A 15053-nucleotide genomic window follows, 5' to 3' on the forward strand; every position below is an offset into this window, starting at 1 on the left:
TCTTAACAATTTACATTATCTTTAAGAGAATTATTAAATATAATGAAAAGGAAAGGTGAAAGTAAACAAACAGATCTGTTAACCTTCTTTTTTGTTTACATATTAAAACAATCCTCAACAGTTGTTTACCCAATTTAAATTAAACCATATAAATCACGTAAAAAAAAAATATTTGGATCCATTTTATCATGAGCGCTCATCATATATGATATATGGACATACGTACATTCAAACATATAACACAAAACACAAGTGTGCACACATAATATAATACATACAACACATAACATTATAGTAAAGGCCTTATAACTTTTTACAGGTGAAATCTCCATTGCAATGTTTAAAAACTCTATAATCAAAAAATAGAACTGATCAGCAAAACATTAACCTAGGTATGTATGAGCTCAAAAAACAAAATAGAACTTCATGATATGGCAAAGGGCAATAATAAAATAGATATTGAAAAAAGCATCCTGGTTCTGTTGCAGATGTAAGAATAGCCAAACTGGAGTTTTGGATATCAGTTGTTATGGATTTGAGCCAAATCATCTTCTTTTTGGTCTGTAGAAATCGCTTTAGTTAATCTTTCTGGAATCCAAATCGGTTGCTGTTCTCCCTGTGGAAACACATAAACAGACCCCCGACTCCAGACAATCACTGGGTCAGGACTTTGGTTAATCTCTCTGGAATCCAAATCGGCTGCTGTTCTCCCTGTGGAAACACACAAACAGACCCCCGACTCCAGACAATTACTGGGTCAGGACCTTTCCATTGTCCTGTTAGAATATCCTTCCAAAGTACCTTGGGCTTATGTACATTTTTTGGACACATATGCCTTTCCGCAGCACTAAGTCCTGATGAATCCAAATTTAAAAAGTTTAGAGTAAAAAGGGTTATTTTAAGTTTATCTTTGGGGAATATATACCCCTTCCCAATTCCTTCTTTTTGCTTTAATAAGTACATTTTAATAGTTTGATGAGCTCTTTCAACTATGCCTTGTCCCTGTGGATTGTATGGGATTCCTGTTATATGAGTAATGCCAAATGTTGAGCAAAATTGTTTAAAAGAGGTAGAAGTATAACCAGGGGCATTATCTGTTTTTAACTGTTTTGGAACACCCACAGTGGCAAAATTTTGTAAGCAGTGAGCTATAACATCTTTAGTTTTTTCTCCGGCATGAAGGGAGCCCATCAAAAATCCAGAAGAAGTATCAACTGTAACATGCAAATATTTTAATTTTCCAAATTCTGGCAAGTGTGTGACGTCCATCTGCCAAATATGGTTAGGTATCAATCCTCTAGGATTGACTCCAAGATTAACTTGTGGTAAAAAGGTCACACAATTTTGACATTGTTTTATTATTTGTCTAGCTTGTTCCTTAGTTATTTTAAAACGCTTTTGTAAAGTATTAGCATTGACATGGAACTTTTTATGAAAATTTATAGCTTCTTCTAGTGTAGAGAAAATATGTATGTCATGTGTAGTTTTATCTGCTAAATCATTGCCCAAACTAAGGGCTCCAGGCAATCCTGTATGTGCCCTGATATGTCCTATAAAGAATGGATCTTTTCTGTCCCAGATTAGACTTTGTATAGTGGAAAGCAAAGAGAAAACAGTAGAAGAAGGGGAAATCCTACCAGCATCTTCAAGAGATACTATAGCATTAACTACATACTGACTATCAGAAAATAAATTAAATACAGAATCTTTAAACATCACAAAAGCTTGTAAAACTGCATTAAGCTCTACCTTTTGAGCTGATTGTTTGGGTACTAAAAATGTAAAAGTTTGATCAGGGGTAACTACTGCTGCTGTACCATTATTTGACCCATCAGTGAATATATTTGGAGCATTCATGATAGGTGTTTTTCTTGTCATTTTTGGAAAAATTACAGGATGCAATGACCAAAAAGACAATAAAGGATTAGATGGTAAGTGGTTATCAAATGAAACATTAGATTTGCACATGATTATTGCCCAAGTATTTAACTCATTAGCTAACTCATCAATTTGATTCATAGTATATGGAGTAATAATTTTATTGGGAGAAATTCCAAACACTCCCTTTGCTGCTTTTATTCCTTTGAGTATTAATTGTCCTACAGCCTCAGGATACCTAGTAAGAATAGTGTTAGGAGAATAAGATAAATGTATCCATAATAATGGACCTTCTTGCCAAAATACTCCTGTAGGAATATTTTTTGTTGGTAGTACAATAAATAATAAAGGCAAACTTATATCAATTCTATCCAAATGCATATTTTCCATATATGTTTCAATGATTTTTAATGCCTTTCTTGCTTCAGGCGTTAACATTCGGGGTGAATTTGGATCTGATGGACCTTTTAGGATATCAAATAAAGGTCCCAACTCTCCTGTTGGTATACCTAAATGAGGCCTTATCCAATTTATGTCTCCTAATAACTTTTGAAAGTCATTAAGTGATTTGAGTTGATCTACTCGTATTTGAATTTTTGGTGGACGGACCATGGTTGAGGATAATAGAACTCCTAAATAATTAATTGGAAAATTTAATTGTACTTTATCTATTGCTATCTCTAGATTATAATTTTTTAATAAGTTTGTAAGTGTGGCATAACATTCTAGCAATGTGTTTTTATCTTTGTGTGCTAATAATACATCATCCATATAGTGAAATATTTGTAGTTCAGAATTTTGATTTCTAAGTGGCTGGATTGCTTTGTTAACATAAATTTGACACATAGTTGGGCTGTTAGCCATCCCTTGAGGGAGTACTTTCCATTCATATCTCTGATCAGGACCTTCATGATTCAGTGCAGGGATAGTAAATGCAAAACGTGGACTATCCTCAGGATGAATTGGAATTGAAAAAAAACAATCTTTAATATCTATAACTAAAACATACCAGGTTTTTGGCAAAGCAGACAACTGAGGAATCCCTGATTGAGCAGGTCCCATAATAACCATCTCATTATTAATGGCTCTTAAATCTTGCAATAATCTCCATTTACCAGATTTCTTTTTGATGACAAAAATGGGAGTATTATGGGGAGATACAGAAGGTTGTATATGTCCTTCTGCTAATTGTTGTTTGACCAGGTCATGGGCTGCTTGTATCTTTTCTTTAGTCAGGGGCCACTGAGGAACCCATACTGGTCTTTCTGATTTCCAAGGAATTTTTATTGTCTCAGTGGCCCTTTCTGAAAATCCAACCCATGTCTTTCTGTTCCTTGATCTATTTGTATTGGTGCTGCTATACCTTGTTCTTGTTTTTCTAATCTTTTTCCTTTCCTATAACCTTGTCTAGTCATAATAGTGGGTGCATTTTGGTTGATGTTATTTGTTAATGTCAAACCTAATTGATCTAGGACATCTCGTCCCCATAAATTTACGGGAAGATGATCCAATACATATGGCTGTATAGTTCCTTCACATCCTTCAGGATCCTTCCAATCTAATACCATTGCACTTCTATGGGGATTAGTCGCCACTTCTAGGCCTCGAAGCGTTTGAGTGGCTTGTTGTAATGGCCAATGTTTTGGCCATTCTTGACGAGAGATGATGCTAAGGTCTGCACCTGTATCCAGTAGCCCATTAAATTCATGTCCTTGAATATTTAGTTTTAGCATGGGGCGAGAATCTAAATTTAAAGAAAGCATAGCCCAATCTACACCTGTGGAACCTAATCCCTTGGAACCTCTTTCTACAGTACGACTGGAAAATTTATCATGTAGGCTGGGTATTATTAGTAACTGTGCTATTCTATCTCCTGGTGAAATTACTGATATACCCTTTGGAGAACTGGCTATAATTTTTATTTCACCTTCATAATCGGGATCAATTACCCCAGGACTTATCATAAGTCCTTTTAGAGTAGAAGAGCTGCGTCCCAATAATAAGCCTACTGTTCCTTTGGGAAGAGGTCCTTTCACCCCTGTGGGAATGATTTGAACTCCCATCTCTGGAGTTAGTACTGCTCTGGCGGAGGCGCAGATGTCCAACCCTGCGCTCCCTCTGGTTTGTCTGATGAGGGATCTGATGGACAATGTGTCCTGGGCACTACCCTGATGGGGTTGCTGGGTTCCTCCAGTGCTCCGTATATTTGTGGTTTTGGGCCCCGGAGCATTGGGCCCCCTTGTCCATTTTTTGGCAATGGAGCCTGATGCCTTTCTCCACGATATCGTGGATAAACACCTGGTCCTTGTTCGTTTTTTGATAATGGAGTACCCTCTATGGTGGTTTGAGAACGGCATTCATTAGCCCAATGTCTCCCTCTACGGCATCGTGGGCAAATACCTGGTATTCTACTCCTTGGATACCTAGTTTTGTTAAACCCTCCTCCAATGGGACAATTGCTTTTAAAATGTCCTGTTTGTTCACAATTGTAGCATGTTCTTGGCCTGGCATCTAAAGCCTGTTTTACTGCAGCTGCCACAATTTACCCTTGTTCATTAATGTCTCTGGCATCTAAAGCCTGTTTTACTGCAGCTGCCACGACTTGCTCTTGTTCATTAATGTCTCTACATAATTTAATATATGTGTTTAAATCTTCATGTTTCCATGGTCTAATGATATCTCTGCACCAACGATTCGCTTGCTCATAAGCCAGGTGTTTTAGTAATGGCATTGCTTGTTCTGTATTCCCAAAAACTCTGGTAGCTGTTTGAATAAGCCTATCTACAAATTCAGCATAAGGTTCATTAGCTCCTTGTATTACCTTAGATAATTGACCTTGTAAACCTCCATGTCCTTGTAAAGTCTTCCATGCCTTAATTGCATCTGCAGCAATTTGTGCGTATACGCCAGGATCATATGCAATTTGTTGCTGCTGATCCTCATAAGGTCCCTTTCCTAACAACATATCTAGATTTCTCTGAGGATAACCAGCTGCTGCATTTCGCCTAGCCGTCTCCTTGCAAAATTCCTCATTGGCAACCTTCCATAACAGGTATTGTCCTCCATTTAGCACAGCTTTACACATATTAGCCCAATCTGCTGGCGTCATGTTCAAGTTGTTAATGGATTCGACCAAGCTTACAGTGAAGGGTGCTTGAGGACCATAGGTTGTTACAGCCTCTTTTAGCTGCTTCACTGTTTTGAAATTTAAAACTTGGTAAAATCGCTGCCCTCCTGCCTCAAATACAGGGCATGTTAATATTTGAGATCTTGTCTCAGGATCCCAACTATCAACTGCGGGGGTTGGGGACCTCCCAGCATATGGAGGTGGCCTTGTTAGTTGGACACTTACGTCCTCTGGTGATAGAAAGGTGTTAGTAGCAGTCTCCTGTAGAGGTGGTGCTGTTGGTTGGACACTTACACCCTCTGGTGATAGAAAGGTGTTAGTAGCAATCTCCTGTTGTAACTTTCCCCCTGATGGCTTTTTCTGTTTTACACTTTCTTTCTCTGTCTGACTAACTTGAGAGGCCTTCTCTTTTACTTGAATCTTTTCCTCTGTCTGACTAACTTGAGAGACCTTCTTTTTTACTTGAATCTTTTCCTCTGTCTGACTAACTTGAGAGACCTTCTCTTTTACTTGAATCATTATGTCTTCTCCTTCCTCTACCATTGTCTGAACTGAAGGCTTTGGACTAAGCAAACAAGATACGAACGTCCACAATGGCAATGTGCCAACTGGCAGAGTCCCTGGGCTTTTCTTTTCTATTCTTTTTAAATCTTCACCATGATGGTTCCATTGTGATATATTTAACAACTCCTCCTTAAAAAGCCATGGGCTACATTTTTGTATTGTATCAACGTATGCCCTGACTGTTCTTGATTTTACTGAGATGCCTCCTTCCTCTAACAATTTACTTAACACTCTTTCAGTTTGTTTTTTACTAATTTCTGATCCCGTATTTCTACTATAATACAACCCAACAAGATGACGCCAAACAAAACCGAGACAGAATGAGATAAAAAGGGAACAACAAAAAGTCATTATAGCCTTTCTATCCTCCTGACATGTGCATCCGTCCTTTCTCCCTATCTGTTCCTCAGACGTAAATAGTTTTTCCTCAGATGTGAGCGGTTTTTCTTCCGTCTCACTCATCTCCAGGGACAGGCAACTTAAAACAAAAGTGAAACAAAATAACAAAAGAAGAATCTTAAAATGGCTACCCATCCTCTCGCCCTGCCCTCAGGGGCGAGCAGTTTCACTTACCCTCAGTCGCTCCCCGTGCGAGCCACCAAATGCCGCAGTCTGGCTGGGCACAATCAGGAGCCACTTGTCAAAAGAAACTAACTTTATTTTTAGAACAAAACACGCCAAACAAAACAGCCTCTCAGGAAAAACCCTCAGAGCCTCAACTGCCACCACAGGCTTTTTACAAGCCTCTCTCCCACACAAGCTTCTTCTCCACCTCCCACAAACCTCCTGCTCTTGAGGCCGATTGGCTGGGTCACGTGGGCGGAGCCAAAAAAGTCCCCCAATGAGCAGCTCCGTGGTCTGAAAGGGCAGGGAAACAGTCCAATGAGCATCACCGCAGAGGAGCCAATCAGCTAGATGTTGCTGGGGCCGAGGAGCCAATCAGCTAGATGTTGCTGGGGCCGCTGTGAGCCAATCATCAGCCGGCAGCTGGAAGTTTGCTGGGGCCCCTTCGGCTGTGGCTCTCAATATATATATATATATATATATATATATATATATATATATATATACACAATTTCCAGTGGTTGTAATTTTGGTTTATAAGTTTTATATATAATTATTATAGTAGCTTAGTAGTTTTAGCTTGATTTACCACTACACCAAAAGCTTTGTGTATTAACTTAATTGCTTAGCTAATTTGGGGGACTCTGTTAAAGTTGAAAGTGCTGTCATATGAAAATGCCTTAAATGAAATAGAGTGTATTTCACTAACACTTTTTTAATGCTTGACAGTTTTAAACTATAAAGCACCATTGATCCTTGGAATAGGACCACATCTTAGTACTTAAATTCAAAATTTAGATCTTAATTATATAACTGATAAGATATAATATTTTATATGATACATCCACAGAGTAAATCAAAGGTATTCTACTCCTTGCAAGGTTGTTAGCTTGTGCTCAGTGCAAACATTGAATTAAACTTTTTTGGCTGTTAGACCTGCATTCCTCAAAGCGTAGCCAAAGATTTCAGAGTGCTCTAAATTAAAAGGGATTCCTAATTACAAACATAATATGCAGTAATTCCTTCTGAAGCACCACAGCATTTACCCAAGAGTAGTAAGCACTGAGAAGCCTACAGTGAAGAAGGCTGTTCAACTTTGTTTAATCCAAAGATACTTGCCTACAGGTGCTTGGTTTCATCATGCCTATTAATGTGCGTTTCCTGCATTTTGAAAAATACTAGAGAGACAATTCTAAGGCAGAGAGAATGTAGTATTTGTCGTTTGGTAGCTTTTGTTTAGTCTTACTTTATTTCATTTTGTTTTGTTTTTTTGAAATGGGATCTCACTGTGTTGCCCAGGCTAGCCTCAAATTCCTGGGCTTAAGAGATCCTCTTGCCTCAGCTTCACTAGTAGCTGGGACTACAGATATCACCACTATGATGTGCAAATTGTTACTTGTCTTTTATAATCATCTATGAATAGGAACTCTGAAATCTATAGATTTCTTATGTATTTGGAGAACTTTTTATTTATCTCATGTATTCTCCATGAACCACTTTTCATTAAATTTTATTTTCCAATATATAGAATTTTATTAGAATTTGACTAGAGATTCTTGGTGTTCTTGGTGTGATCTACCCCATAACCATGGTTCATAGGGCTCTGGGTTGGCTTTCAAAAGAGAGACCAATTATCCTTCCAAATCTTGAGAGAGTTTATTGGCTACATGCTGTTTACCACACTGAGAAGCAGAGCTCCTATTCATAGCTGATTAAAAGAGGGAAATTTTCAAAAGATTTTATCAGCTCCTATATGCTCATATATTTTTCAGTTTCTTCCCAGATTACCTTTCCATCACTGTCAACTTGCAAATAAATGAGAAGGGTATGCAGTTCTTGCTATTTAATTGGTGTTTTTCCCAGCTCCAATTTTAAATTCACTTTTGAAAATCACAATTTACCAAACAAGATTTTACTTCTAGGGTATGCTAATAATTAAAACACAGAAGTTTATCAGCTCCCAAAGGAACAATAGGAAATCCTTTATGCAGATCCATAGCTAGAATGTTCCTTGAATCTACTCTAGTAATGTTTGAGTGTTAGGCTTCCTTATGATTAATTTTAGGCCTTTGTAGAATCAGGCCCCTGCCACCTTAATATCCTCACCAAATCAGTGGTCATGCAGGATCCTAATGATTGCATTGAAAAATTTTTGAATCTTTTTTTTTTATCAGAACATTATAGTTATACATAGTACTTGGGTTTATTAATTTGTGTATTTAAAGATGCAAGATAACTTTTTTAATTGCTTTTTTTTAGTAGTAAATGGACACAATACTTTTATTTATTTGTTTATTTTTATATGGTACTGGGGATCAAATCCAGTGTCTCACACATGCTAGGCAAGCTCTCTGCCACTGAGCCACAACCCTAGCCCTTGGGTTTATTTTGACAAAGTCATACATCTATGGAATTTCATTTCAGTCTCCATTCTCATTCTCTCTCTCCCTCTGCTTATTCACCTTCCTCTACTGATCTTCTTTCACTTATTTTTGATTGGTGCTTTTTACATAGACTTATAGGTAAAATTTCCTGTGGTATATTTATATATACACATGAATGATTTTGTTAAATTCATTTCACATTTCTTCCCCTATCTTATCTTTACTCCCTCCCTTTTGATTTCCTTATACTCCAGAACTTCCTTCTGTCTTTATGATAACCAATCCTGATGTGATAGCTTTTTAAGTATAGTCACTTCTCTACCTGTTTTTCCTGAAGTGGAAATAGTTACTGCTTCCCTAAACAATACTTCTAAAGCTGCCACTAACCTAAGAAATGAAACTTAAAGGACAAAAAATTAATAGTGTGCCAATGTTAAATAATATGCAGTGAATTTGTGTTTATTTAGAATCCAAATCATCATAAACTCAAATAACTACTCTTTTTATTTGGATTGCATACAATTCTTATCATAAAAGTATAAATATAAAATAAAATATTAGGACTCATTTATAAAATGCAAGTTTCTGGAAATATTATTAATGAACTTTTTAACATCTTTCACATCTTGATGATAATACTCATTTAATCAACATATTTTTCTTGAGACATTTTTTTTACATTTACTTCTCAGTCTCCACAGTCCCCTAAGTTTTCTTCTTATCTCACTGTCTAATTTTTCTTTTTCTTTTTTTTTTTAGTTGTAGATGAATACAATATCTTCCTTCCTTCCTTCCTTCCTCCCTCCCTCCCTCCCTCTCATTTTCATGTGGTGTTGAGGATCGAACCCAGGGTCTCACACCTGCAAGGCAAGTGCTCTACCACTGAGCTACAGCCCCAGCCCCGTACTATTTACTTTTTTTATTCTCCTTTGCGTTTTTCCTCCTCATCTCCCCAACCTGTTAATATTGGAATGCCTCAGGACACATTTTCTTTTTCTTATCTCTCCCTTGGTGATCTCATCTGTGCTGGTGATTTCAGATATCATTTATGTTTGCCATTCTCAAATGTGTATTGCCAATCCAGACCTCTCCACAGAAATAATATACATTATATATTCATATACTTGCACATTTAAATTCTCACTTGATAGCTCTACTTGGTTTTCTTCCTACGTATACAGCTTTATTGAAGTATAATTAATATATAGTAAGTGCACATGTATAAATGTACAGTTTGATTAATTTTGGTATATGTATAAATTTGTGAAGCCACCAGCATCACTATCAAGATACTGAACTTATTAAAAATTTTGTGCTTCCTTCTTGCCCCTATTTAGTCACAAATGTGCTTTATGTCACTGTAGATTATATTATATTTTTGTAGAATTTTATATAAATGAAATCATACAGTGTGTTCTTGGTGGGGGGGTGTAGCTTCTTTCACTCAGTATTTTTTCTTTTTAACACATATCAATAGGTCATTCCTTTTTATTTTTTGTGTGGCTATATAATCTTTTTTTTTTTTTTTTTTTTTTTTGTAGCAATGATTGAACCCAGGGGCACTTAACCACTGAGTCACATTCCCAGCTCTTTTTATTTTTTTTGTTTTGAGATAGGCTTTCACTCAGTTGCTTAGGTCCTCAATAAGTTACTGAGGCTGACTTTGAACTTGTAATCCTCTTTCCTCAGCCTCTTGAGTTGCTGGGCTCCTGGGCAGGTACCATCACATCCAGTCAAAGCATTTTCCAAACAAGTAATATTTTACATTTCCAACAGTAATGTGTGGGTTCAAATTCCTCCATATACTCTCCAACACTTGGTGTAATCAGGTTTTTTGTTTGTTTTTATTTTTTTTTTTAGTTGTTCTAGTAGCCTATTATAATTTAATATGTATTCTCCTAATGAATAATGTTGTTAAACAACTTCTCCTGTGATTTCTTTTTTTTTTCCCATCCATACCTTCTTTATTCTTCAGTGAAGTGTTATATTTAAATCGTTTTCCTGTTTTTTTACTGGGTTGTCTTATACTGGAGTTGTAGTAGTTCTTTACATATTCTGCATGCAAATCCTTTGTGATATATATTTCACATTTTTTCAGTCTATGACACTTTCTAACATTGTTTTTTGAAGAGCAAAATGTTTAAATTTTAAATAGGTTCATCTTACGAGTTTTTTTCCTTTTATGATTTAGGCTTTTTGTGTCCTATTTACAAAATCTTTGCCAAATCTCAGCTAACTAAGATTTTCCCCTATGTTGTCCTTTGAAAATTTGTAGTTTTAACTCTTACAATTAAATCATGGTCCGTTTCTAGTTTTCCTCTTAAATCTTAAGTCTGTAATTCAAAATAAATGAGTCTATTTCTGAACTTTCTCTTTTCTTCTATTGATTTGTGTTATCTATTTTTTTTGCCTACACAGCACTATTTTAATTATTGTAGCTGTATAATAAATCCTGAAATTATGTAATGTAAACTTTGTTCTGTGGAATTGTTTTGACAAATTTTTTACATTTGCAAACCAATTGTAGAATCTGTGAATTTCAATGAAAAGGCCAATTGAAATTTTAATTGAGATTCTGTTGACTCTATACCAATTGGGGGAAAACTGATATTTTAACAATATTGTGCCTTGTGAGATAAGAACACAATATAGTTAGCTCTTCTTTAACTTCTTCAGTAGCATTTTAGAGTTTTTATGCAATATCAGTATAAGTTGTAAGCATTTATGCCAAATTTATTCGTTTTGGTGCTGGCTGGTCCAGTTTTTAAATTTCAATTTCTAGTTGTTCATTGCTGTTGTATAGAAATATAATTGATTTTGCATAGTGACCTTTTATTCCTTTACTCTGCTAAGCTTACTTATTAATTCTAATTTCTTTTTTTTGGTAGATTTTATAAGATTCTCTGCATAGACAAGCATGTCATCTACATATAAGACAGTTTCACTTCTTTTTCTATTCTGTATGCCTTTTATTTCTTTTTCCTGCCTTATGACACTGGCTAGGATTTTCAGGGCAGTCTTGACTAGAATTTCGAAGAAAGCACATTGTTGCCTATTTTCCTTTGCTTAAGGGGAAAACATACCATCTTTCACCATTAAGTGTGGTGTTAGATATGTTTTTTGTAGAAGCCCTTTGTCACCCAAATCTTGTGACTTTAAATATCATTTATCCATTGGTTGCCATTCTAATGTGTGTGTCCAATGCAGATCTCTCCACTGACATTTATTTTTACATTTATCCAACTACTTACTTGATATATCCATTTGGATTTTTGTGAGCTATCTCAAACTTAGCATGTTGAAAACTAACTTTGGGATTCTTTCTGTGCTCCTAACCTGCTTCTCTCACAGTGTTTTTCAGCTCAGAAGATGGCAACTACATTTTTTAGGCCAAAACCTTTGGAATCACCTTTCCTCCCTCTTCTCCCATCTATCCTTCTATGCAGTATGTCAGCAAATCCTGTTCCCTCTATTTTTATAACAATTATGACTCCTAATAAACTACTTTCACCTCTTCCCAAGCTTCTTGCCTCCTGATCTGTTACCCTGTTCCCTTGCCTCCCTAACAGTCAATGCTCAGAAAAACTAAAGTATTTTCTGCTTAAGAGCAGTTTTAAGGCTTAGAAACAGTGAATTATTTTATTGATACAAGGGATGATTAAGAGAAACATTTTTAGAGTTTCTGAAGAATTAACCTACTATATATGGTACTTAATCAAACTTGAAAAAACTTTTTTCTCCTTTTTGGTCTCTTTTTACTCTATAAATAATTAGATGGGATTATCACTATCACTGTTGATTGTTTTGTTTTTTCTGTCATCTGCTGGTATTTTTTTCCATTTCTATACTATTTTAATTTTAAAATGTCACATCCCAAAAAAATTCTGAGGAATAGTAAAATAGTAAACAGGTTTGATTTTTACTGCCAGCTCTACTGGCTTATAGTCACTGCCTGGAGCAATATGTGTAAAAGGATTCCGATGTTTAATAGAGACTCTGATCAATCAGCTGTGTCTGATATGAGTGGGGGAATGGGGAGTAGTATATTTACCATCTCTAAATGGACTTTATAATGTAGGTAGATCTTCAGTGACTATTTGTTTTTGATAGTTGTTGCTTCCAGTTTTAGTGATCCTTCGCTTTTTTTTTTTTATTAAAGAACATTTAAATAATAAAGACTTTTAAACTTTTAAACAATAAGGACAGATAGAAAATCTTTTAAAGAATAAATGAGAAATGAAATGTTAAATTCTGACTTTATTGCCAAATTAGTTTTATATGTGGAAAAGGAACTAAAGAATCTGCAGATGATTGGTTTAATTTTATAATCAAATTATTCAAAATAGTAACAGTCATCAAGGACTATATATCAATAATATTTTGAGGGTTTTTTGAGATATAATTTATACGTAATAAAAATTAGTTTTTGAAGTTTATCTTGTGAGTTTGGACAAAAGAATTCAGTAGTGCAACCACTACCACATTCAAGATAGAATATTTTTATCACCCCCAAAACAGTTCCCTTTCCCTAATAGAAGTTTAACTTACTATCTTGAGAAAATGTAAATATTTAAATATCTTCAGATAATCATATTTAAACATTTAAAGAATAAAATGTATTTAAATAATTTAAATGGCATTGAAAGTTATTTTGAGAATAAAGCTTTTCATCGTAATTGTGATATTGCTACCAGCCATACTGTTTCAGTATGGAATTGTTAAATACCAGGAATAATATTGTTTCTGCTTAACTCTTTAATGAAAGGATACTTCAAATTAACACAGTGTCATGTTGAAGTACTTTATTTTTTAATATTACAGAAGAAAATTCCACAAGACAAAGTGAGGATTTGGGAAGCCAGTTTACAGAAATTTTCATTAAGCAGCAAGAAAATGTCACTCTCCTGTTATCTTTATTGGAGGTAAATAGGGAACCTTGATATTTTTGTCATCTTTCTTTTAAAATATTTATTTTTTAGTTTTAGTTGGACACAATATCTTTATTTTATTTTTATGTGGTGTTGAGGATCGAACCCAGCGCACTGCACATGCCAGGCGAGTGTGCTACCACTTGAGCCACATCCCCAGCCCTATTTTTGTCATCTTAATAAGCTTTTTTTTATTTTGTGTTGGGTATTATTGAGGAAGCAACATGTGTATACCTTTAAAAATTTATTGTGTCATACTTATGCATGCATGCATGCATGCATGCATGCAAGAAGTCCATATGCATGTTTCAAGAAATATATAAGCTATTAAAATACTGTTTGCATCCTATTTATTTTTACCAAATACTGTTTTATTTCATCACTAACATTTTAGTTAGTTTATTCAATTTAGATTGACTTTTTTATTGCTTTTTATTTCTCACTTTTATTTACTTATTTATTTATTTATTTGTACTGGGAATTGAACGCAGAGCCCTGCACATGCAAGACAAGCGTTCTACCACTGAGCTTCATCATCCACTATTTCTTTATAAGAGTTTTCTACAGTTTCATTTTTAACTTTAGTTTCTGGTACCACTAGTAGTCAGAAAGAAAATGTTTTTCTTGAAAATGTGAATTATAGATGTTAAATATTTTAAATGTTTATATTACAGGAATTTGATTTCCATGTCCGTTGGCCTGGTGTGAAGCTTCTGACTTCTCTTTTAAAACAACTAGGACCCCAGGTGCAGCAGATTATTTTAGTCAGTCCAATGGGTAAGTGATTTATCATCCCAATATAATTTTGTTTAAAATGTGAGGATCATTTCCTAGAGAAGGTGAATGAAATGGTGTTCTAACAAATTGTAAATTGAATCACTATTCATAGTTTTAGTCTGCCAATATCGTTCTCATGGTTCTCTATTCTAGGTGTTTCCAGACTGATGGACTTATTGGCAGATTCCAGGGAAGTTATTCGTAATGATGTAAGTTATTTGAAAAAAAATCCGAGAATATACAGGATTTTTTTCTCTCTTGCAAATAAAATCTTTTTTTTTACCCTTATGGTTTATAAGAATTTGGAAGATTGGGGTAGTGATCAATCTTTTAGACCTTTATGTACACATTATTTGTGTTTCCTTACTATCCAATATTTTGGAATAGAAAAACCATTTGGTATTCAAATTTATTCCCTCTGCAAGTTTGGGATTTCTTCCACTCTCTTCTGAAAGGTTGTATTTCACACAGAACTCTACCCCCAGAATTTCTTTTTTCTCCTAAAAAATACAGGAAATATTTCTAGATGTTAACTGTGTAAGCTTAGCAAAGCATTTCATTTGCTGTCCTCAACTTCCCTTAATTTTAAAGGATTTTCCCTGGTAATATCTGTTTAACTGTATAGCATGAATTGCTCTGGTTTATTTTAATGTTTACATGTAAGTCTGAATATTTGATTATTATTTATGTACTCACTTACATTTGCTATGCTGGGGATCAAACCCAGTTGTTCACATTAGGCAAGTGCCCTACCACTAAGCTAAACCTTTAGCCCTAAATTTGACTATGTTTTATTGATGCTGTATTGCTTGAACTTTTTTCTATGTTGTT

At 35.0% G+C, this 15053-nt stretch overlaps 1 protein-coding gene across 2 annotated transcripts in view; it reads left to right on the forward strand.

The window, feature by feature from the left end:
- Positions 1–15053, forward strand: part of Uso1 (USO1 vesicle transport factor) — a 75013-nt gene that overhangs the window by 25393 nt on the left and 34567 nt on the right. For both annotated transcript variants that reach the window (XM_027939840.3, XM_027939841.3), the window contains exons 5-7: positions 13339–13439; positions 14120–14222; positions 14376–14431. In XM_027939840.3, the coding sequence (XP_027795641.1) occupies positions 13339–13439; positions 14120–14222; positions 14376–14431 (260 nt within the window). The remainder of the gene's footprint in view (positions 1–13338; positions 13440–14119; positions 14223–14375; positions 14432–15053) is intronic.

Source organism: Marmota flaviventris, chromosome 7, assembly GCF_047511675.1.
Source record: "Marmota flaviventris isolate mMarFla1 chromosome 7, mMarFla1.hap1, whole genome shotgun sequence".
Lineage (NCBI taxonomy): Eukaryota > Metazoa > Chordata > Mammalia > Rodentia > Sciuridae > Marmota > Marmota flaviventris.